Genomic DNA, 25,844 nt, shown 5'->3' with positions numbered 1-25,844 from the left:
GTGGTTCGTGTATTATTTGTTTGGTTGCTTACAAAATTTCCACCAACAACTATTGTATAGCTGTATGAGAGTTGGCACCTAACTTTTTTTTATAGAATCACACTCGTTTACGAACTCTGGCCTTCGTTACTAGAATGTTTTGGCGAGCCACTGGGTATCGATCAGAAAAAAGAAAATAAAAAGACGCTGTACTATGCCTGGTTGCGTCTAAAACGGATATTTCATCATCTTTCTGCTCCAATTTAAAAAGATACGTTTGGACCTATGCGCGCATTTTGCCTTCGCTTATATAGGAGGGAAAGTAACTTGATGGATTAAAGAATTTATAATATTTAGGAAAGAATTCCACCAATAATGCATGCCCTTTGACCTAGGCGGGACAATTTACATTGGATATATAAAACAAATAAGGTAATTATGTTTAATTGCTTCTCTCAGGCCTTTTTCTTCTGGCCTTCTTCCCCCTTCTCCTCATCCGGGAAACAAAACAAACAAATATTTGTTGTGACATTTTATTTGAACGTTTTTCGTAACACAGAATTACTTAACATCCACTAAAACTGTCACACCGTCCAACATAACTAAATTTTGACAAAGTGTAATGATGAGTGTTTAACAAAATTAATGACAAAACTGTATTTCTAATTATTTAGAGTCATGCCGACGTTTAACAACTAGCTCGCTAGAAAGCTCTCTTAAAGGTGTTACCACTCCCCCAGGGAGGTGCAAGCTCGCAGGCTATTTTAACTCTTAAGTACATAATTCAACTGACTCAATCACAAATTCCAAAATCGGCTACATATGTATTAAAATATACAATTCACAAAACTCACACTAAGTTCACTATAATGTAAATATATAAAAATCAATCACCTTTGGCTAATCTATGACTAATCTTTGGCTAGTAGTATCAAGTCGCTTCATAAGCAAAGAAAATAACTATTTTTGTTTAACAAATATGGCAAAATTATATCATTTATTTCAATTTTGTTCTACCTTCTTGCACTATCAAGATAACTTACTTTCTATTAAAGAAAGCTTCGTTTTTATGTCTTAACATTCTTCAGAAATGTTTACTAAGCAAAATGTCCAAACAACTGTAATATTTACAATGTTTCTGTTGTACTCTATAAAAGATATTTCAAAAAAACTGAGAACACATATAACAAATGTCCCAAGAGCTATTACGAGACTGGTTTGTTTTTCAATGGAATTTTCCGTTGGCACTATGCGTAAACACTGCACAGTGTCACTTTAAATGTAAAAGTAGTATTGTTAAGTAGTTCTTTTCAAGATGGTTCATTTAGCAATCATGAATGTAATACAAAATGAGCATAAGCTCTATAAAAATCGAATAAATCAATAATAGAATTTACAAAATAAAACGTTTTCACAAAAAACAAAAATATCAGTCTCAGTTGAACTATTTTATGAATGATAATAGTAACAAGTGAAACTGTTTTGGTCTGATGCAGTCAGGATGTTGGCTATATTTTTTGGCTTAGGACTTAAATTTTGAGACCAGAATAATTTTGTGTGGCGAAAAGCAAATTACGAAACGTTAACCTCGGGCATCGCAGTTAAGAGTTTCTCCTCTTGGAAGTATTAGACTTAGTTCTTCCTATGTCATTACTTTTAGCCTTAACTAAACTGTTCAGATCACCAATCACCACTGAAAACCTTATCCTGTGTTGACAACAGAAAACAGAACAACAGAAAACAAATCAGAAAACAACTAACTTCCTAAGAAAAGTACTTTTACCTTACTACTCCTCCCGATGAAAAATATCAAAAACAATATTACCGCTTAAAAAAACCATTACTACATTAACATTTCATGACTTTTGTTGTAAATCGTATGCTTCTAGCAATTTTACAACATCATTCCTTTTAGCCTCTTTTCTCACCACAGTAGCAAACTCTGAAATTGTTATTTCTGTATTTTCAGCAGCAAGCCACTCTATTATCGCTCTGGAAGGCCCTCCCCAGTGCTTTTCGAAGGATGAGACTATCTGGTAATGATTTGAACCATAGTACAAAGCAACAGCTCGATAGTGACCAACACCTGGCATGGGTGTGTCCAAACACTCACAGATCTTTTGCATCTCAGATTCATCCTCTAATAAGCTACTTAGTAGCTTGGAGTCTAAACAATAAACAGAAAGATTTTTTAAGTAGTCAGTAGACAGTAGTTATCTCTGAAAACTGCTCATGTGATATTGTCCAGATTGTAACAAGTGCTTAGCCCAACAAATTTAATAAAATGTTACGGCTCAAAATGGTACCTAAAAGTAAGACTTTAGTAACTCCTATTGATCTGGTTTTAAATATTTGCAATAATGGAAACTCAAATTAACAGAACTGCTTGAAACATCAAAATAAATTTACCATTGCTACTGTAATTAAAGTTTACTATTACTTTATCACCTGCACAAAATAACAAAAAAATATTGTATAGGTAAACATGCAAATTTATATCGAAAGTTATTGTTGGTAACACCAAATGTTGTTTTAGAAAATAAAAACTTAAAGTAAAGTATAGAAATCTTGTCGAAATCCTCATGTATTATGGTGATAGTCTAGAATAATGTTATCTGTCTTTAAGAATCGAATGCACTTGAACAAGTACCATGGGAGCTGCGTGAATAAAAGAAGAAAAAAATACTGCACCTTTCTTTGTGTCCATTTCACCAGCACATGTCAGGTTCCCTGGACCACCAGTACCCTTTGTAATCAAACATTTCAAAACATAAATACAATAGAGTTGTTCCGCACAGCCAGGTGCTCCTGCCCTGGCTGCGCGGCGCTCATTTCCTTGTGGCTGGCGGTGGCGCGGTGTAGGTGTCGCAGTTGACTTGGCGCCTGTCTGTGCTGCCTGGTCGGTGGAATCATCTCTGGTCGTGGGCATCAATTACTTTATTTAAATTTCTCACTAATTAGTAACAGAGTGGTTAGTTTTGCAACTTGTACTTCAGAAGTAACTAACACTTACAAGAACTTATTGTCATCATATTTTTTGAAGTTTGTTTTCGGGAATTCACAAAATTGGTCCATTCCAATTGCAGAAACCTCAAATTAAACAGAAATGCAAAGCAAAGACGTAATTATAGTATTTTACAATCGTATAAACTAAGGAAGATCGAAAGTGGTGAAAAAAAAAAACCGTTCAACTTGGACAATTTAGGTCACAGTTTTTAAAATGTGTCATTTGTGAAAATGCTTCTCTAAATGGTGTATGGGCAGAGTTAGGTTGATTGAAGAACAAAGAAAACTAAAAAATGTGGAGTATGAGAATGAACTTGTACAATTGTAAAAATGATCTTCATTAATATTACAACAATTAAAGTAACTTATAATTTTAATTCAAATAATCATAAGACGTTTAATTACAGTATGAAAAAAAAATAACTTTTTGAAGAACTGTACCTCTTTTAGGAATGATTTCCTTGACTCATCAGGTGACACTGGTTCACGCCCATCAAGATTTGACAATTCTTCTTCATCCCCATCTATTCCTAAAATCATTTAAATAACAGTATAACATTTATTCCAACAAAGCTAGGAACAAAACAAAAAATAAAACTAGTATGTAATGCTACACATACAACTATACCTTCTTTTGAGTGCGCTTCACAGGAGCATGTCAGGATTTCTGGATCAGCCTAAGTACATAAGGTTATTAAAAACATGTTTTTAAGCATTTTTGATTATCAAATATAATATTTTGTGGTTTAATTTTACCTTTGGTACAGATTGGTATTTTACTTTGTTTTGGTGTATAATAATATATAATGAATGCAAAATAAAGGAAAATACTGTGAGATTTTACCTAACTTAGAGGAAAATTTATTTACAACATAATTTCATAAACCTAAAGACACTAAAAACTTAATATATTCGATTATGTTAAAGTAGAAATATATTTTGAATACATGTATTTTAAAACTATTTTAAGCAAATAAGTGTTAGCCTGTATATTACTAGTAGTTCGTTTTGCATCTCAGATTAGCAACTGGTACTAACAGAAGCTTAATGACAGTGTATATTTTGTGATTTTTAAATTGTTTTCGCAATTTAACAGACTTGGTTTTTCTTATCTGAAGAAATAATAATTATTATTTATACTAACTTAACCAAAAATAAATAAAACTAAGGAACAAAAGAAAAAATAAACTTGTATAATACATGATCATTTATTTTCAAATAAAATGAGAAATAGCCTGAACTTTTCAAGATTGTCAACAGACAAAAAATGGGGTTGACCATGACCAGTACTGATCAAAGTGGACAGTAGAAAAAAGAAACAAATATGGAAAAAACTAAGGCAAAAAATACACAGTACTTATCAAACTAACAGTGTAAAAATACATGTATATATATTTATATATACTATGTCAATACTTTTGGAAATGAAGCTTTTAAATTTTATGATAAACGTTGTATGTGTAAAAAGGCATGTTAATTCAGAACACACTGCCTAGAACATTTTGCTTAAGTACAATTAACAGTAATCTAAAATAGCCTTTGTAGTGTCCTTATCAATTGGAGTGGCTTTTTAAGATACCATGCATGAAGCTTCAATTCATAGATTCAAAAGGAACAAATTATTATAAACTCTAGGAAAATTAACTGCCAGCTAGGGCATGTACCTGTTTTAACAATGGTTCCCTTGATCCTGGGGACTTTGTTTCAAAGTTATAAGATCTATCCATCTTTACCATTTTTACTTGAGACTCATCTGTTGGAAAAAGTACCACATGCAAGGCATTTATAAGAAACACATAATTTATATTTAATTAAATATATTAAAGTAGCGAAATAATTTACCCTCAAGTGCATTTTTATCCAAAGAGTATTGCACCCCAGTGACTGAATCAGGATTTCCCCTTTCGGCATCACCATTACACCAAACAGAAGTGTTTACTCGTCTTGTCTTGTAAAAGTAAACACAGCCAACTACTACTAACAGGACCAATATCCCCACAGGGATACCAACTGCTGCCCAGAAGTCCTGATCCTTTCTTTGAGATAGATGACTACTTTGATTGGTGGGATCAGGAAGAGCATCATCTTCACCTTCAGAAGCTTGGCTTGGTGGCGGACTGGTATAATTATTACCGTCAGCTCCTGTGCCCTGGTTTGCAGTTGTGGTGTGTTTAACGGTACGTGGATGTGCTGTTGTTTTATCACACCGGTTAAAACTGCTATCAAACGAGCAGATCATGTTTGATCCAGCTCCCAATTTCTGCTTACACTCATCTTCCACCACATCTTGTTCGTCCCCACAGCATTTGGAACAAGTCAAGCATTCTCCCTTGTTATCATTGTAATACCTGCCCAGAGACAAAAAAACGTTCTAAAAACAAAAATTAACAACAGACAGAAAATTGTGAAAGTTTTAACAAATTATACTGGTTGTCTCTTTGGTTAATGGCATTACCCTTACATTACCGCCATGTATATTAATTACAATTTTCAAATACCTGCCCTTGTAAAAAAAATAAAAACAAAAAAAGGGGGTTCACGGTTCTTTAACTTAGAAAAGGAGTATTTTTTTTTTTTTTTTTTTTTTTTTTTTTTTTTGAAAAAAAAAAAAAACAAAAACCAAAAATTAATAATAATGTTTAACTCCAGATTGAAAATTGTGGAATTTTTACAAATTATACTGGTTGTCTTTGGTTAATAGCAACCCTTGCATTACCACCATGTATATTAATTGCAATTTTCAAATACCTGCCCTTGTAAAAAATAAAAAATAAAAAAAGGGTTCCTAGAAAAGGAGTTTATGTTTTAGAAAAATTCGTAATACAAACAAAAAATAATATATACAGTGTACTGTAATTGTGACACGTACAGATCGTGAATTAAATTCATAGAACATTGAACACATACTATGAACAGAATCTTCGAATAAGGTAATTCTAATTGATATATTTAGCACTCGCCCTGCTTGCAATCACAGTAAAGAGTAGTACATTTTAAGTGATTTAAACAAGTTTGATAAAATATTTTAAAATAGGCTCTTTTAGGATGCATTTCAGCCATATGTACCATCTGTAAAGGGCCATGGGAATTAGTGGATTCTGGCCGTTTTGGTGCTATAAAAATACTTTTTTTGTTAATATTTTTTATTTTATATTTATTTCAATCAATCAACTTGCAGGTTTGAAAAAAACAAAAAAACAAACAAAAAAAAACAGAAAAAAAAGAAAAACACAGACTGAATTTTAGATGTAGCCTATGTACAGCTGTCCTGCTCCCCTCAATGATGCAGTCAAAATAAAGACCACCTTCCTAATAGGGCTTTTCAGGAATCTGACCATAACATGGTCAAAATCCTAAATTGTAGGAGGCAGTCCAACACACTTGCAATATGAGGGTTTTGGCGCAAATCCAAAAAAATGCGTTCGGGGCTTCGCCTGGCTCGCCTGCCGGCTTCGCCATTCTCGCCCCTCACTGTTTTTTTGGATTTGCGTCCAAAACCCTCATATTGCAAGTGTGTCGGGGTTAGATGACAGCCTTTCAACCCATGCACATGTATCTAGGCAAAGGCACCCTTTTAACACTTGTTGAGGACTGTCCTAAAACAAGTGGCCCCCGCCAAGCCCCAAAGAACAGGCGCGCCAGAATTATTTTTCAATTGAACAAATATTTTTTACTTTGTATATGCACCAAATGGCTGCCGCAAGATATTCGTCAGAAGTTTTGCAAGCTATGATGGAGGAAAACCTCCGTGAATTTCAAAGAAACCCGCAAAGAAATTTGTCTTTTTTACTGGCCAACACCGATTTTAACGATTGGCTCCGAGTATGGAAAATGGACATACCCGAAACCGAAAAAAACAACAAAGATCTTTTAATTTTTGCAAAAAAACACAAAAAAAAGTTTTATGATCTTTTGGAAAGTGAAATTGAAGAATTGAATGACATAAAAGCAAGCTTCGGGCTTAAAGTAAAATTTTCGATGAAAAGAAACGGAGTTACGCAACACATGGAGCACTATTTCAGAGAAAGAGAACCGCGTCTTTTTACAAAAAACACCAAAGACCGAATAAAAAAAGAGTTTGACGAATTTATTGACAAAGCAAAGGGAGAAATCGAGGCTTGGTCGGAGAGGGGCTCGGGGTGGGTTGTTAAAAGAATAACAAGGGCGTACACCTATGTTGCGCGTTATCGGCCATTGCGCGGAGGAACTTACTTGCCTTTGCCTCCCAAACTGGCAAACAAAAAAGCAATTATTAACGTGCAAAACAGTGACAACCAGTGTTTAAAATGGGCTTTGAGAGCTGCTTTATTCCCGCCTGCGAACGGAAAAGATCCTCAAAGAACAAGTAAATATCCCGTTGATGACGGCATAAACTACAACGGAATCGATTTTCCGACACCCCTAAAGCAGATTGACAGGCTTGAGGCGCAAAACAGAAACCTTGCAATAAATGTTTTTGGGTGGCACTTGAAAGACGGGTGTGTGATACCTCTCAGACAAAGCGAAAAAGAAAACAAAATACCCCGTATAAACCTTATGTTGATTGAGTCAGGATTGAAACAGCACTACTGTTTTATAAAAAGAATTAGCGCTTTGTTACACGACCAAACCAAACACAGTAACAAAAAACACTTTTGCATGATGTGTTTGACAAATTTTACAAGAGAAGACTTGCTTGAAAAGCACAAAAAGTATTGCAATGGGGTCAAAGGCAAGCCAACAAGAATCGAAATGCCAGATGAGGAGAAAAACACCCTTTCTTTTAAAAACTACCAAAAACAAATGAAAGCGCCTTATACGATTTACGCCGACGGCGAGGCATTGTTAAAAAAAGAGCGCCGAGAAACGCCCGAGAACCGCCAGAAAAGTTACACGTACAAAACAGAAAAGCACGAGGCATGCGGATTCGCTTACACGCGTGTAAGAAGTGATGGTGAACACGAAAAACCATTCGTTTACAGAGGAGAAAACGCCGTTGAAGTATTTTTGAACTGTCTTTTAATTGAAGAAAAGAAAATAAGATATGAATTGTCAAAGCCAAAACCTCTCCTTATGACGCAAAAAGACTGGGCAAACTTTAAAAAAGCCGAAAACTGCCACATCTGCGAAAAATCGTTGGTGAAACAAAACTTTTTAGACTCTTTGCCGGTTTGGCTTAAATCTAATAAAAAGGAGTTTGGTTACTTAGGACAGTTACACAAAAAATGCTATTACGAAAGAATAGAATTGGCGAATACTCTTAATAGCGGGAACCATTATAAGCTAAAAAAGCTTGAAAAAAAATCACACAAATTAGCCGCTGAAAACCAAAAAAACTGCCTAGCGTGCAAAGAGCCGCTTATCCAGCCGAACTACAAGGATGCGGTGAGGGATCATTGTCACATAACAGGCAATTTTCGAGGAGCCGCGCACAACGTGTGTAACTTAATGATGAAAATAAATCCAAAAAATATTCAAATACCAGTTGCATTTCATAACCTGAGTGGCTACGATGCTCACCATTTGATGCAGTCAATTTCGAAGATTTCAAAAGAGGCACAGAAAGAGGTAAAGTGTGTTGCAAACAACATGGAAAAATACATTACATTTTCACTGGGGGGTTTAAGGTTTATTGACACTTTGAACTTTTTACTTGGAAAGCTTGAAAAACTTGTAGAAGATACGCCGAAGGATGCATTAAATATGACGAAAAAGGTTTTCTTTGAAAAAAGTGAACTGTTGTTAGACAACGGAAAATATCCAAGCGAATACGTTGAAGTGTGGGAGGAATTTAATTATAACAACTTGAGTGAAAGTTTTTTTAAAGGTGGGGACGAAACTAAAGAAAAATGGCAAATTGTCAATAACATCCACATAACAGATGAAGGATACAAAGAAGCAAAAACCATTTTTATAGAAAAATTTGGCTTGTTAACACAAAAGGGGATTTATCCCTATGAATACATGGACTCATGGGAAAGATTTAAAGAAACAACTTTGCCGAAAAAAGAAAAGTTCTACAGTAAACTTACAGGCGAGCACATAACAGACAAAGAGTATGCACACGCGCAAAAAGTGTGGGAAACCTTTGGCTGCCAAAATCTTGGAGACTACCACGATTTGTATATCAAAACGGACGTTACCCTGTTAGCGGACGTTTTTGAAAACTTTCGAAAATTATGCCTTGAGAAGTACAATCTGGATCCCGCAAATTATTACACGTCGCCAGGTCTTTCTTGGGATGCGCTTTTGAAAAAGACAGGTGTGGAGCTTGAGTTACTCACAGACTACGAAATGCACCTCTTCGTCGAAAGGGGAATAAGAGGCGGGATTTCGTCGGTAAGCAAGAGATATGCAAAGGCGAACAACCCATATGTTAAGGGATTTGATCCGAGTCAACCAAAAAAATACATAATGTATCTCGATGCGAATAACCTTTACGGGTGGGCAATGAGCAAGCCGCTTCCGAAAAGTGGTTTTAGATGGAAAAAGGTTATGCCAACAGAAAAAGAAATAATGACAAAAAAAGAGCATGCAAAAACTGGATGGATTATGGAGGTGGAGTTAGAATATCCGAAAGAGCTGCATGACGCTCACGACAGTTACCCATTAGCGCCAGAGAAAAAGAAAATAGACAAAGAAATGTATTCGCCTTACCAAAAGAAATTAATGAATGATCTTGAATTAAACCCCCCAAACACTGAAAAGCTTGTTTTAACGCTTGAAGACAAAACCAATTACGTCGTGCATTACCGAAACTTGCAGTTTTATTTAAAACAGGGAATGAAACTCAAAAAAGTGCACAGGGTTTTAGAGTTTGAACAGGAATGCTGGATGGAGCCCTACATCCGGATGAACACAGAATTCCGAAAAAAAGCAAAAAACAACTTTGAAAAGACCTTTTACAAGCTAATGAACAACTCGGTTTTTGGAAAAACAATGGAAAACCTGAGAAACCGTGTAGACATAAGAATAGTAAGAAGCGACGAGACAAATAAAATAAGAAAATTGGTCGCAAGTCCATTGTATTCAAGGCACGTGATGTTTTCAAACGATCTTGTCGGAATAGACATGCGAAAAAGTAAGCTGTTTCTCAATAAACCGGTCTACACAGGCATGACTATCCTTGACGTAAGCAAGCTATGCATGTATGACTTCTTTTACAACCATCTGAAAAAGGAGTACGGGGAGCGTTGCGAGCTTTTGTATACAGACACAGACAGCCTTTTGCTTGTGATAGAAACAGAAGACGTTTACGCGGACATGGCAAAAAACATCGGCGAGTACGACACAAGCGACTACCCCGAAGAGCATTCACTTTATTCGAAAGAAAACAAAAAGGTGTTGGGGAAAATGAAAGACGAATGCGCAGGAAAACTGATTTCAGAGTGTGTTTGTTTGAGGCCGAAAATGTATTCAATAATGACAGAAGGTGAAAGCGAAAATGAAATCGAAAAAATAAAGAAAAACTTTCCTGAGGCAAAAATAAAAGAGTGCACTTGCGAAGGGGAAAAAATGCAGGTAATAATGGCAAACGACGAAGAATTGGTCAAAAAAATAAAAGAGAAACATCCGAAAGCAAGTGAGTCAAAATGTTGTAACACGCTGAAAGTGGACGAAAAAAATATAAAAAAGGCAAAGGGGGTGAAAGAGTGCGTGACGAAAAATGAGATAAATCATAAAGACTTCAAAGATGCACTTTTTCAAAACAAGGAAAGCTTTCACGAAATGCACATGCTAAGAAGCTATGCCCACGAGATGCATTCAATAGTGGTAAACAAAAAATCGCTGTCGCCATTTGACACAAAGAGATGGATAAATGAAGATGGGATAAACACTTTGGCATATGGGCACTATCGGATGGGTGCGGAGCACGAGAGCGAAGCTCTTGCAGAGAAGGGGCAAAAAAAAGAGCCCACCGCCCCATAAAAGGGAGTGAAAAAACTAACTAGCCGCCAAGCAAAGGTCTCTCTAGAGTGCTTTAATAAATAAAAAGCCACTCAGGAGTGCCCAAGGGGCTCAAGCACTAAGGGCTTGGTGGTAACTGTGTATTTGGAGGAATAACAAGCAATTCTTCACGCACGAAGCCGCGCTTTGGACCATCGTGCAAGTAATAAAGAACTGGCTGATTAGGTTTAGTAACAGACCTTTCAATGCTGTAGACTTTTAATGACCAAATCGGATCTGTAGCCCTTTTTACGCCGCCTTCCAGCTCGCCAGGTTGGTAGAGATAGCGCACATTAACGAGAGAGGGGAGTTTTTTTCTTTCTTGCCAACAGGTCTTGTATATTTTGAGGACGGTTTTGACGAAACAGCCTTTTCTTTGATTGCAGCAGCAGGTTTCTTACCAGTAAGACTGGTTACTTCGTTGTTCAGAGCGGCAACAACTTCGGGTAGCCTTTTTACCCACGCTGTCGACCGCTGGCCAGATGGCAGGTTCATCTCGACACCGTACTGATAACCAAACAGGCGCCCTGCCAGTGTTTGATTAAAACGTTCAACAATAGCTTGATCTCTGTGAATGTTAACACGCCCGCGTCTAATATAGGTTTTGTGATTTTCCATTTCTTTGGTAACAGCTCCCATGAATTCGCGACCAGGGTCAACTTGCAGCATCTGTGGCCATTTTAGTGCACTTCGCCTGTAAATTGTCTGAAAACCTTTTGCAACCTCAGTTGAATCTTTGGAGGTCAAAGGCTCGGCCTCTTTGAATCGGCTGGCAACGTCAACAACAGTCAGAGCGTATTTGTAAACTTTTCGCCCTCGCGGCAGTTTGTCGTGTGGCAGAAAAAGAAGGTCCGCCTGGTGGACCGCGTTTGGAGAAGAAACATCGAATTTTGGGCGAGGAACGTATCGTGGTGCCGGAAGGTAGATCTGCCAAAGGGCCTGCTTAACGAGCCACTTTTTTGCGGCATCTTCGGAAACCTTGGCCGCCTCGGCTAATTTTTTTATCGCTGCAATTCCCTTCCAGTAGCCCTGGGGGCTATAGTAGACTTTCGAGATTTTCTTCGAAAAGTTTTGCTCCGCAAAAATCTTTGCATCCATGTGTATACAAGAAAAAAAGAAAAGTTTAAAGAAACCGAAAGGCAGCGTACCCAAGTGCAAGCGCGCCAGCGCCAACGAACATAAGTTCACCTTGTTTCTGCTGCTCACTTGGCTGATAGAAATCAGAGAACTTGGGTTCTTTCGGAGGAATCATTTGTTTGTCAGGATGTGCCTGGTTGTAGAGTTTGAAAGCGTAGTCTGTGTTCGTAAAGTTTTGTTTCGCTTGCTGTTTGATCTCATTGTTGGTTTCGATCCAGTCGAGAAGCTTCGTGCGGTCGCGAGAGTACTTCGCGTAAGCTGCCTGGTAAGCCTCGAGAGCTTTGTCGTGTCTTTCTTTTTCTTTCAAAGCGGCGTCATCTCCGCCACCCAAAGCTCGAGCAAGATAGTTGCCGCCAATGAAAGCAGCAGCGTTCAAGATAGCTCCGCCAGCCATAATCGCTACGCTTGCCATTTTGTTATTATATTATTCGAATTTTTTTTTAATTGGTGGGGAGAATTTTCTGGTCCTCGAGATACTGTTTAAGTGCAACGCTGCCAGCCATGACGGCTGTGAACTTTACATAGTTCATAAAACTGCTGCTTGGGTCGGATGTGAAGTTTTCTTTTACAACTTTTTTGGCAGCCCAGCCGATTCCGGCGGCGAGACCTGTAATGGTGGCGGCATCCATGAGCGTTTTCACGAGTTTGTTGTCGGACATGGCGGTTCAGTATAAAATAATAAAAAATATTCAATTGAAAAATTTTTTTGTTTATTCTTCACCGTTTTGCGAAGCAAAGTTTGCAACTTCTTCACCAGATTCAACTTCTTTTGTTTTTTTTATACCTCTTTTAAAAATTGTATCCTCATCCTTTTGCACCCGAATAGCGGTTTTAACGCAAGTTTTGGAAAATTCAAACCAAAGTAATGCAATACCAGCCATAGCTGCACCTTTAACAAGGTTGTCAAGAATAAAACCAAGGGACATTGTCGGTATAATAAATGAAAAAGAAATGTTCAAAAGAAATTTTTTAATCCATCGGACGGATTCCTCTTTGTTTGCGAGGTCTAATGGCATTTTGGATTGTCGAAGGCGTGTCTGAAGAACGCGTTGCAACCCTTCCAATACTTTCTGCTGTAACGCGCAAAGCGCGGGGTTCCTCTGGGACCCCTGGTGTGTCATCAGTTATAAGAGTTGGCGGAGCTTTAAATGTTGGACTTCTTTTTTTGTTTATAAAGGCTTTTATGTCTTCGCGTTTCACATAAGTTGTAACGATTGCAACGCCGATACCAAGCAAAGATATCCATTGATTTGTGGTGAGACCGCTTGATTGCGGCTGAGCCTCGGGCGGAGCTGGTTCCGTTACGGCCGGTGGTGTTACATTTCGCTTTGCAGCAGCAGATTTCTTTTCCTTTTCTTTTGCAATTATTGCAGCAGCCTCGACAGCAGCTTTTTTCTGTGCTTCACGAGCCTGTTTTGTTTTTTCAGCTGCAAGCTTGCCAGCAGCAACTCGCTTTGGATTTTTGGCAGGCTTTGTTGCTGGAGTTGTTGAAGTAACTTGTTTCTGTTCTTCTTGAGCGATCGGAGTTGGTTCGAGCTCGGCCATTTATAATAAAAAAAAATAATATTTAAATAGAAAATTGCTCAGCAAGATTTTTTGCTAAGCAATTGCTAAGCATTGTTCAGTAATTACTTAGCATTTTCTTAGCATTGCTCAGAAAAATCTTCAGTAGTGTTTGTGTCCGCATCTTTGGAAGCACCTTTGGTTTCGCACAGCGAAGTGTGCGACTTTGTAGCTTCGTTTAAATCAATGTGCTTTGTTGTGATGAGCGCAGCATTTGCAACGGCAAGAAAGCGGCCGCATTTCAAAGCCAGACCGCCTGCCAAAGTGGACAGCTCTTTGCTGATGATGTAGTCGTTTTTGAGTTCCTTCTGATAATCATTGACGTCCTTGATATTTACGGCCATACCAACGACTTTGGTTACAAGAAAAATAAAGCTGTCAATCAAGCTGTCGGTTGTTTTGGATCCAACGTATGCCTCATATCTCTTTAAGTACTTTTCAACTTCTTTATCTGTCAAGCGCTTCACCTGCTCGTGTGTCAGTTGCACACCGATTGCTTCTTTGGCTTTTCCTGTTGAAACAAGGATTGCAAGCTGTTCACGCAAAGCAGGAATGTCAGGGCCTTGAATGAGTGCCATAGCGCTTTCTGTACTTTCTGGTTCAGCTCCTAGCAGTTCCATTACGGAAGCTAATTCTTGTTCACTTGCAGCGCCCTTGACGCTCTCGGGAGGAGAAGTTGCGAACGGGTCAGCCATTTATTACTCTAAAAAATATGTTCAATAAGAAAATTTTGTGCCGTAAGGGTGGCGATGAGAAATGACAAGATGCGAAAACTTATTTTTTTTTAGCTTTAAAATGATTTCTTTGTAATCCTCATTGGCAAGTTCGCCAGCGTAATCCTCAAAGATTGCCTTCGTGGTCTTGGCAGAGGGGGTGTAAAAGAAAACGATTGCCGCAACATTTTCGCGGAATGAGGATGTTATGCTTGTCAATTTTTGAGTTAACACCCATATGCTCAAGCCTGCGTGGCGAGCAGAGAAAGCAAGATTCACCAACTCCCCTGTTCTTCCTTTTACATCTTTCGAAGCAGCACAGTCGTCGAGGATGATAAGCGTGTTCGTACCCTCAAAAAGAAATCTTGAAAGCCTTAACCAAGATTCCACCTCGTGCTGCTCGCAAATGAAAACAAAAAATCGAATATCTTCCTCAGCAAAGCGATAATAAGTCTTGTTGTGCTCGAAAGTCGGGCAGATGAGCACGATGTAGTCAAACTTGCCTCGGAAAGGGCCACAAAGCTGATTGACCACGTATCTTGTTTTTCCTGAGTTCGTTGGTCCCACAATGAGGGCGTTGAAGGGTATATTGGCAGGATCCATCTTCGTTCGTATATGTACCTAAGGTACACTTTTTCAAAGAAAAAATTTCCCCTTGCGGGGAAGTGTGTGCGATTTACGCACACATTATAAAAGCACAGATTCTAACTGCCTGCCAAGTATATTCATTTGGGCGTCGCTGATTACGTAAATGTGGCAGTTCAAATTACCTGAGCCGCTTGCTTTCCTCTCTAGCTCAAGCTGGACACCGTCCTTTGTGTTCACAAGGCGCGTGCCGCTTCCGTGCATCGAGTGGTCAGCCATGGAACGCAGATCAATAAGAAGGCCAAACTTGTCTTCTGTGTAAAACTTTTGCAGAGTCATGTGCTGCGTTTTATTTTTTTCTTTCATGTAGAATCTTTTAACTTCTCCCCAAATGTCCATTCCTTCGATGCCGTTGTTGTACAGCATGTTTGGCGAGCCGTTGACAGTGATGCTTACTTTTGTAAGGTCCGGGTTAATGTACTTTTCCGAGCTCCTTGCACCTTTGTTATATTGCTCAATAAATAGGAGCAAGATACCTTTCATGGACCTCCTCTGCGGGTTGACCCTTAGATTCAGACGTGTGTCGGAGCCTTTTGCAAAAGTCACCACTTTAACACGCTGGATGTGGTCGTAAGCGAACTCTTTGCCGCCCGAATAAGCGCTGAACGCTTCATCTGCAATTTCCTCGCTTCTTATCATCTCGTACTCCAGCTGGATGTTTGTCAACTTGTATTTTAGTTTTGTTGTATCTGAGCCTCTGACCACATGTTCGGCTGCCGCGAGCTTCAGTTCGAACACAAGATCGTTGTATAGTGCCTGAGGATAAAATGCCCCATGGTCAGTTAAAATCTGGTGATCCAGGCGGATGCGGTATTTATTTCCATATATCTCATTCAGCTTTTTTTCTGCGTCCACACCTGAAGTTTTCTTATCGCCAGCATTTGAGCGAATTTTGTTAAGGTCCTCGCTCTGAATGCCCTCTGGCACCCTGTCGTCGCGCTCCTCCTGCGAAAGGAAAAAATCCTCAAATATTTTGTAGATGTCATAGCCAACCGTGTCCTGCACGACGGTGCCTTCGTACTTTACAACAAAATCGTCGACCAGAGCTCGGCTGACGTTGTCAACCAGAAAGTTGTTGGCATGGCCTCCGCTCAAGTCGATGTTGAAGCGCAGCGCCAGCGAGCCGGGCACAATGACCTCGTTTTCGTTCAGCTTGGGCACTGAAACATACAACGTTTCCTCTGGATTGGCTTCTGTGCGGTCAAAAGTGATTCGTTTTACCGCGCGCTCGGCTTTCAGTGCGCCGAGTATTTTCTCTGTGCGTCCCGGTCGAAGGTTTTCTTGAACAGCAGCCATCTCTCGATTGGTTTTATTGTTAAATTGAAAAGTTTAATTTAAAAATATATATATATAAATTAAGCGATGGCGGAAGGTGGTGGTGAGTTTGGATACGAGGACCATGATTTGGACCGAGATCTTGACCACAACAGTGATAACGATGATGAAGGGGAACAAGAGGTCGACACAACCCGACCATTTCAGCCCGGGGAGGCATCCACACCCTACCATGGGGGTGAACAACATGAAATGCAAACGATGCAGCACGAACAGAGCGGGCTGCCAGACACATCCTACGAAGAAACACCTTTGCTTGACAGTGCGCAATCAATGAGCGAAAAAGCATGGAAGTCTCTAAAAGGGGTGTTTCCAGAAAGCTCATCAACAAATCTTGAAGCTTCTTACAGTCTAAAGGGCAGATTACAAGTAAAAATGGCCGGAGCTGGTAAAAAATTATATGACCTTTTCACCACCAAAAGGGGTACAGGTGGTAAACAACAGCTAAATCCAAGTCTTACAAAAGAAATCAGGAAAGAACTTGGACCAATGGCACAAGAACTTATTGAGAAAGAAAATGAAGAAATACGAGAAACCAATAGAAGATTAAGAGAATCTGAAATCCAAGTTCAAGAGTCCCAAAAAATCGCATCAGAAAAAGAAAAAGCCATCGAAGAAGTAGAAAAAAAAGAATAAAAATCGAGCGAAATAACGCCATTATTGATCAACTTGGGTCAGCTGTTGAAAATAAATCAGAAGTAGAAAGACTTAAGCTATTAAATAAAAATCTTGAAGCTGATGTAAAAAACTCAGAAAAAGAAGTTGCTGCTCTTGAAAAACTGGCAAAAGATAAGGCAAAAGAACAAAAAAAAGGCGACCAACTAAGGGCAGTCCTCGCTGCCCAAGAGAGCAAAAGAAACACTTTGGAAGAAAATCTCAACAACACAAAAGGGTTGGATGATTTAAAAGAAAAAGAAGCCGAGATAAAACAACAAAACGAGGAAGACAAAAAAATTATTGAAGATGATAATGCCTCGCCATCTGAAAAACAAGCAGCGGAAGACAGAGTCGCAGAAAGAACCGAGGAGCTCGGGCGTTTGCAAACGCAGATTGCAGAAAGAGAAAGGGCGCTTCCACTTCGTGAGAGGATCAAAGAGATCTTCAAAAAATATGGCGTGACAGTAACAGCAATACTTCTTGCTGCTGGTGTCACGATTGGTTCTGTTATTGGAACAATTACAAACGCGTTGAAGGCAACCGGCAAAGCGTTGGGGAAAGGCCTAAGTGATATTGGCTCAAAGGTAGCATCAGCTCTGCCTGGTCTCATTGGCTCGATTGCGAAATTTCTTTTCAAAACCGCTGGTCAAGTAATTGGATTTCTTGCAGAGCACACCTGGCTGCTTATCCTTGCTGTGGTTGCTTTTCTTGTTGAAAAATACATCAAAAAGAGACGTTAACGCATAAGGGTGTAGAGCAAAGCTGCTGCTCCAACCGCGCCAACAGCGACAGTTGCTTTGTTTATTTCGTGTGAATCATTGGCTACGGCCTTCGTAGCTTTAGCGCTTTGCGCGTTGCCGTCCTTTGGACGGGGACCGTAAAGGTCCCTAGCTGGTGTTTCAGCAGCGCTTGCGGCGGGTGTCCAATTTTTTTTTGCTGTGGCGCTCTTGTGTATAGGATTTGAAGGGTGGCTGTTTGGTGGGTTGATTTTTGATTTTCCTCCCGCCATCAGTTTAAGAGCTGCTTTTTTTGTAGCTTTATTAACCTCATCATTCACTCCTAATTTCATCCCAACAACAGCCTGCTTAAGCTGGTTATTGTAACCAACAACGCTTTCTGTGTTTATCACCATACGAGCGGGCATCAGCCAGGCACCTGGGCAGACTGCAAGGTTAAGCCGAACCTTAGCTTCGTCGATGGCTAGTTGGTATCTTTGGACCGACTTTGCCAGATCAGGTTGCCTTATAGCGTCTTCAACCAACACGAGGAACTCACTTTGCGCTTCCTTTGCACGGCCGCCTGTGCCAAGTATGCTACTTCGAACGTTCACCTGCGAACCGAGAATACAGTAGACAAAAGCCTCTATCGACTGGTTTACTCTCGACAAACCTGCCTGAGTAAGCCCTTCAGTGCCGTTAGGACAAAACCAGTCTGCCTGTGCATATGCAGCGTCGTCTGGCTCGATGTATTGAATCAAGTTACCTTTGCTTGCAGTTCCACCTTCATCCGAAAATTTATCGTAATCGGGGTATTTTGCTCCAGTTTTGTTTGGTCCAATGTTAGTAATCCAGATATAAACGTTACCAAGTCCGTGGTTTGCGCCTGTTGTGAAACGGAAATCGCTTGACGGGTCGACACCAAACTCAGCGCATATTCTTTTGTAAGAAGCCACGTCGTACTTGTTGTCGAACTGGCTAAAAGTGGGGTCGCCTGGCAAGGCGCTTACGCTCTGAATTCCCCCCATCTGAAACAATATTCGCCTTATCGTGAAATAAACGTGAAAAAGATAAAAATTACGCACAATCGGTGGCAAGCTAAGAGATGAGTGCTCTTCATCGAAAATATCTCGACTTATACCGCAGCCTGTTGTCGCGCACCATACCGCAAAGTTAAGCTGCTGTGGCCAATAGGCCATATTTTGGCTAGCAAGCCACCTTTTTGACTCTTTTCCTGATGTATGCTTCAGTTTTGTTTTTTGAAAAATCTCTCTTAATTTCGTTGTGAAATATTGGTCTGGTGTGACGTAGATGTTTATTTGGCTGTTAAATATTTTTTTCAAACTTGGTGCGGCTTCGTGAAATCCAACAGCTGGAATTGGCAAAGATGAGCCTTTTGCGCCGCTTGGTGACAGCTGTTGTGGAAAACCGCCTGAAATTTGATTCACCCCCAGTGCTTTTTTCATCTCTGGGCTCCAATATTTGCTGTCAGAGCCAAAAACATTTATCAAATGGCCTTGCCCTGCCTTGTAATAAATGTCTGCCGTTGCTGTGTGGTTGTACGCGAACTCAACCTGTGCAACAAATTTTGTTCGGTCAGCGTTTGGATATTTTGCAAGAAAAGGTTTCCATGCACTGTCTTTTGCCGCTTCAGAAATTTTAGTTGCTTCTGGGGTTTTCATCCACTTCATAAAATCTCTTGTTTTCGCATCCATGGTCCTCTTTTATATTAAACATTTTTTTTTTTTATTTAATATAAAAATGGTTGTGCTGACTGTCACCACAAAAGAAAATCCGAACACTGTTTATTTTGACCAGCCTATTCCAAAACCAAGCTATATCCGGCTTTTAAGTTGTTCTCTTTACAACAGCTGGAATAGTTTGGAAAAGGATGGAATAGTTTTTTATAAACAAGTGAACAAGGAAGAGAAGGCGCGTTATATACGGCAAGGAAACTTCTCACTCGATGACATTGGGAGTATTTTTGAAAAAGGATTTCCAGAGAAAAACATGTTTTCTGTAACAAAAGGCATTGCAGGCCGTTCATTGATAATAAAAGCAAAAGAGCCCAATTTAAAAACTTTTGGACTGAATGAAAGTCTTATTAAGTTCTTTAATTTGCCTGGGTTTGAGAATTACGCAAGTATTGAAAAGGAATTTTTTGAAACAATTGAGGTAAATAATGTTTCAAATCCTAAAAATTACTTCATCAACTGTGACCTTATCGACAAGCAACAAAGCTTGCTAAATGGTAAGCCATCAAGCCTTTTAGCGTTTTTTGACATACGTGGAAAACCGTATGAAAAAGTTTATTACCAAAATACACATTTTAACGTCTTGCGCGACGTTTCTGCTGAAGAAAATGTATCATCTCTGACTCTTTCGATTAGAGATGAGAATGGAAAGCCATTCGATTTTAACGGCACAAATCTTACATATGAGTTGGAATTGAATTAAATTAAATACAAAAATAACTTTTATGTATACGAGACCATGTCATCTGCTAATGTTCTCCCGAGTGCCCCTGCTTATGGTGATCGCGAAGAAACACAACTTTATCCAAGCCTCCCAACAAATGCCGAGAATTTTCGGCTGACTGAAATAAGTAAAATTGAAAAAGAAATATCCGCTGAAGCTGAGCATTACAGGCTTGTGTTAAAAAAATATAAAAAAGTCCGGAAAGTTATTCACTATTCCGTGGTCTGTCTTGGCGCCGTGACGGCAGCTCTGTCTTCTGGAGCTGTTGCGACTTCACTTACTGGTGTTGGAATTGTTATCGGCGTTCCTGTTGCAGCAGTAGCAGGTATATCTGGCGCAGCTTCCACTGGCCTGTCAGTTATCAACAAAAAGCTTGAACGTAAAGTTAATAAGCACTCAAGAATCCTCGCTCTGGCTGTTGCAAAACATGACTCGATAAACAGCTCTGTCTCACAAGCTCTGAATGATAATCTTGTTTCTGACAAAGAGTTTCAACTGATCTTACGAGAAATGCAGAAATATCGTCAACTTAAAGAGACTTTACGTTCAAGCTTTGCACAAAAACAAAAAAATTCACTCCAGCCAGACATCGGAAAAATTCGGGAAGAAATCAAGAGAGAAGAACGCAAAAGATTGGAAAAAAAACTTCTCGAAAGCGCCACCGACATTTCGAAATAAAATTTCAGTCCAATAAAACATTTTTTCATTTTATAAAAGAATGATTGCCTGCGCTCATCTTGTCGTTTACTTTGTGATTGAATATTTCACCCCAGAGTGGCAAAAAAATATTCGAGTCATCACTAAAGAGGTTGTTGATTGTCTGAACAACATTTGAGGCTGTCGTTCCTTTTTCCACGATCCACGATCCACGATCCTCCTTTTCCAAAAGACCCAAGCCCCCTCGACCTGCACGTCACGCTCTGACTGCGACAAAATAATTTAGCGACCGCCAGCAAAAGATGGGCCGCACGTATTTATTTGTTTTGACCAAAAAAATAGGTGTGAAGCAAGGGGTTATTTCACTTTTATTTATTTTTTTTTCTTGGGAGCCGTGAAACAATATTGTATCTATTAATATAAGCAATCAATAAACATTACAAGTGTGTTAAGTAAAAATAATTTTATTCAGTTGCTAAGTTAAATGTTTCTTGACAACGGCGGACATCTCATGGCCGCGGTAACTAAGGTAAATTGTTCCTTGATAACGGCGGACATCTCATGGCCGCGGTAACAAAGGTAAATTGTTCCTTGACAACGTCAGAATATTTTAAGCTTGTAAACTTGCAAGTTTTTGTCAATTCGGGTTACGCCGTAACCCATTGGCATTCCAATGTGATGACGTTTTTAAGGCCTGTGACTAAGATAATTTTGTCAATTCGGGTTACGCCGTAACCCATTTGGCATGTGATGTTGCCTGTGACTAAGATAATTTTGTCAATTCGGGTTACGCCGTAACCCATTTGGCATGTGATGTTGCCTGTGACTAAGATAATTTTGGTCAAGTTTAGCAAACGCTAAAGTTGTATCATCCCATCGTTAGACATCTACAAATGATTTATGTCGATAAACTGAGTTAAAACTTCTTAATTTTTGATCTAGAAAGGTTTGATAAACGTCTTCAAGCATCCGATATACTTAACCTTGCGATCAAACTTCACGACCAAGCATCTGATTTTTGTCCGTAATTATTGCTTCGGCACGAATAGCTGATATGAAATATTAAAATCGGATCCTCGTTTGTCGTTTCCAAATGATTCATGTCCGTAAGCTGTGTCTTTGCTTCTTTTTCAATGAAGGTTTGATAAACGTCTTTATACATCGGCCATACTTGCTTGTGTAATACAAAAAAGCTTATGTGAATAATATAAAGTTATAATTTTAACTGTGATTGGTCACCAAAGACGTCATTACATCGGGAAATAACCTATTAACTAAAAATAGTAATGACGCCTGGTGAATAAAAATACCGTGATCTTATATTGTTCTTTTATGTGCTAGAAAGTTCTTAGCTCAATATTTCACGGTATATTTACATGTTAGTCAAATTAAATATTGTTGTTGAATAAATCATAGCTCTTACAACACACATACAAAGAGTTTGAGTTGTTTTCCGGCTAAAAATATTCAAAATGAAAAAAAAAAGAATTAGATTACGTCAAGGGGGTTTCTCACGCAATTGGCACAGGGTAAACAATGACTTCCTGTGTTACTCGATAATTTATGCACTCACCGGAGCGTGCAAGTTTTGTTTAGCTTGTCAAAACGTTTGCGACAACACTGCTGTCTAGTTTTTTTAATTTTTCAATCAGCTCGTCTGTTAAAAAGATTGTTATTTGTTTTTCATTTTCTTTAGTTTTTTTGTAGGTTGTAAACGCTTTTCCACGAGATCTTTTCAAGTTTTTCTTTACATTCAAGTTAATTTCTCCAGTTCTCCCTCTTCCCATCTTCGTTTACTCAATAAGAGCATTTGTTCAATTGAAAAATAATTCTGGCGCGCCTGTTCTTTGGGGCTTGGCGGGGGCCACTTGTTTTAGGACAGTCCTCAACAAGTGTTAAAAGGGTGCCTTTGCCTAGATACATGTGCATGGGTTGAAAGGCTGTCATCTAACCCCGACACACTTGCAATATGAGGGTTTTGGACGCAAATCCAAAAAAACAGTGAGGGGCGAGAATGGCGAAGCCGGCAGGCGAGCCAGGCGAAGCCCCGAACGCATTTTTTTGGATTTGCGCCAAAACCCTCATATTGCAAGTGTGTGTCCAGTTACCTTAGTATTAATTTACAAGCAGAGAAGGAGGAGGAGACAGACCAGTTGGCTATTTTCAAGGTTGTGCTTGGACCCACTCACATCGGTCAGAATAAAACAACATCAAGCATGATCACCACACATATTTGCAATTTTTGGCCTGCTGTCAGTAAAATTATTCAAAACGATAAACTTGTACAAATAATTGATCAATCATGTAATTAAACATGTACCTGTCCTTGCTGTGACATCGTTTTGTACAATTCATATCCCACTCTGATGAGCAGTTCCGTAGCACCACCTGATCTTCTGCACAAGATGAACATGGAGTGCAGCTGGAAGTGTCGTGGTTGCCGGAAAATGAGACTCCTTGTGGGCATGGCAAACACTTTATATCAGCACTGAATGATACTGGTATATGGTCCCCACACTCTATTGAAAGACCCTGTCCCGGGAAACAAGGCTCACAATCTACACATGAGGTTGAACCATTTGCATCTTTAAGCCAGTGCTGCGTTTCACTGCAAGGATTTGTGGCCTAGAGAAAAGAAAATAACTTACTTTAAGTATACTATCAAATTAACTAAAAAAATTACCAATATACCATGCATCTGAAGATGTTCAAAAAATAAAAAGCTAGTTTATTGTATGATAACTTTCTGCATATTTGAAATGAAGCTAAAGAGGTATTGTTTGTCAAGCTTTGGTTAGTTCAAATTGGGTTTAAATTAAGTCATCTTGCCTCACAGAACCCTAACAAAATCCTTTTCTAACATACCATTTATACCCCTAGACAATTGCAACTCAGCATAGTAAAGCGCACAAAATAATAATAAGAACCATAAAATACACAGAATAGTTATGGGGCATACAAACTCAACTATCTTTGTAACATTGCAAATTAAATCCCTCTTCAAACTAAATTCAAACTTGTATTTTTGAGACAAGTGACATTTTTAAAAAACAGTGATGTACATGCATGCAGGTGTTGTGTTTGATGATGTTTGCTACAATTTGGACAAGAATCCTTAGGCTCAATTTCAGTTGCTTTCTCTATCCCTACCCCCCCCCCCCCCAAGGAAAAATGGAAGGGAAGGAAAAAAAAAGGTGGCATCATACGCATATATCATGATTTGTGTCGGCTTTTTACAGATTATCCCTTTCTCCTGTTTTTCCTTAATATGGGTCTGGCTACACACACCATAAAATTATGAAAATAAGCCCTGGACTTAAATCCCTTTCAGTGGGCTAACATATTCAGGGACAGCGTATATAGAAAGGCTTATTTTAGGATGGAAATTTGCGTTCAAAGATCTTTGGGTTTCTGTTTGGCTTAATGGCACTACGTTTGAAAATTTTTTGGGAAAACTCGCTAAACATAATGACATGGGACCCAAAAACAAGTTCTTCTGCCATGAAACAAGCAATACAAGCTGGTGTCTAAGCATAAAACAAAAAAATATTGAAATAATATAATTATTAGAAATAATTACTGTTCAAAATTTTGTATGCCAAGCAATAAAAATTTATTTATACACTAACCTTTGCAGAAGCCATTGAAATAAGGACAATAGCAACAGCTATGCATCCCAATACCTGCAAAACAAAACAAAATATTGTACATATAAATATACATATTTCAACTTTCTAATGACGTCATTTCCTGTCATTCCAATGATGCAATATAAATAAGGAAGGTACTCGTTTCACAGGGATGTTTTTAATGAAAGAAACATTTATAAGAGTAGTGTTTTAATAAACTATATTGATACGAAATATCGGTAAGAGAACGTTTATCTCTCGCGGTGAGACCAAACTCAAAATAAATTGCAAGCTGGAGTACAAAAAACTGAAAGCCCTAAAATATCTAGCGCTTAGTTACGGCCACAGCTTTGAATAAAAAATTCACACATCGAAACATAAATACTTCATTCATTTCGAGTAAACTCACGGCCTAGCACAATAATTTTTGCGTCCAGAGAGAAAGAATTGAGGAATGGGAAGACCAGAAAGTTATGTTTACAAATTGTGATTGCGCAAGCACATTCCGTTCATTCATCAATGAGCTGTGTGGCATGAATGTCGTGATAAATGCAAAATTATCACTAAAATTGATATTGGAAGTTATAGTAGATGTAAACTTGGATCGGAATCACTCACCTTAAAGTTAAATGAAGAAAGAACTACATATTTTAACGGCACTAGTCGTTGTGGTTGCGTTGTGGCATCAGCCTGAAAAAAAAAACGTTTACGGAGAACGTTCAAGAACTGTCAGAATATGAAAATTCGCAAGCTAACTCTCAAAAAGAAGACAAAATGCAGAAAATAAAGGCTATGAATGAAGTGAACAGAAGGATTTTTAACATAAAACTCTTACCATTTTCTCTCGCTCCGCCACCGCCGCCACGGTCATGATCATTTAACGAATTCGTCGATAAAGCGAACGCTCGCCGAAAACAAATCCTCTAAAGCAATCCTTGAAAACAAGGCATTTTGCATTGTGGTACACTGCATGTGCTTTGAGTCTCTCGTTTTCGACGGGAGCAAGTTGGAGGAACACGGACAGAGCGAAAAAAGCTAACGCGTATTTCGCAAAACCTCACTCCAGCCTGACTGAACAGTGAAGTGAAAAATTTTATGAATGAAAGATGATTTTAAAGTTTGTTTACAATTTAAAATTACCCGCTATTATGATTGGTTCGCTTGTTACACATCCGGATGCAAAGTTCAGTCAAGGTCTCATTCCAAAATCACATGAGCTACATCTGACTACGCGCTATTGTTTGGCGGGAAAATCCCGGACGATCGACGCGCGATAAACAAACCGAACGAATACATTATCAAATGGATTCTTCTAGATTTCTACAAATGTTGGCAAAAGGTGAGGGTTGCTTCGAATGGACAGGGACCGCTCAAGATCTCGACAAATTCTTTTCGGCACTGGG

At 38.9% G+C, this 25,844-nt stretch overlaps 1 protein-coding gene across 1 annotated transcript; it reads right to left on the bottom strand.

Moving 5' to 3' along the window:
• Window positions 1-502: 502 nt before the first annotated feature.
• LOC144653857 (uncharacterized) lies at window positions 503-25,583 on the bottom strand. The gene is made up of 10 exons (XM_078513971.1): window positions 25,277-25,583; window positions 25,060-25,131; window positions 24,442-24,495; window positions 23,133-23,437; window positions 4,828-5,333; window positions 4,650-4,738; window positions 3,614-3,662; window positions 3,427-3,515; window positions 2,671-2,725; window positions 503-2,146 (listed from the first exon to the last, which is right to left on the bottom strand). Exons 1-10 carry the CDS (start codon window positions 25,316-25,318, stop codon window positions 1,836-1,838), a joined length of 1,572 nt encoding a protein of 523 aa, XP_078370097.1. The 5' UTR covers window positions 25,319-25,583; the 3' UTR covers window positions 503-1,835.
• Window positions 25,584-25,844: the final 261 nt, after the last annotated feature.

The sequence above is a fragment of the Oculina patagonica genome, chromosome 5, assembly GCF_052425735.1.
Source record: "Oculina patagonica isolate OP01 chromosome 5, crgOcupat, whole genome shotgun sequence".
Lineage (NCBI taxonomy): Eukaryota > Metazoa > Cnidaria > Anthozoa > Scleractinia > Oculinidae > Oculina > Oculina patagonica.
Note: the sequence above shows the minus strand (reverse complement) of the source record. Positions and strands in the feature narration are given on the sequence as shown.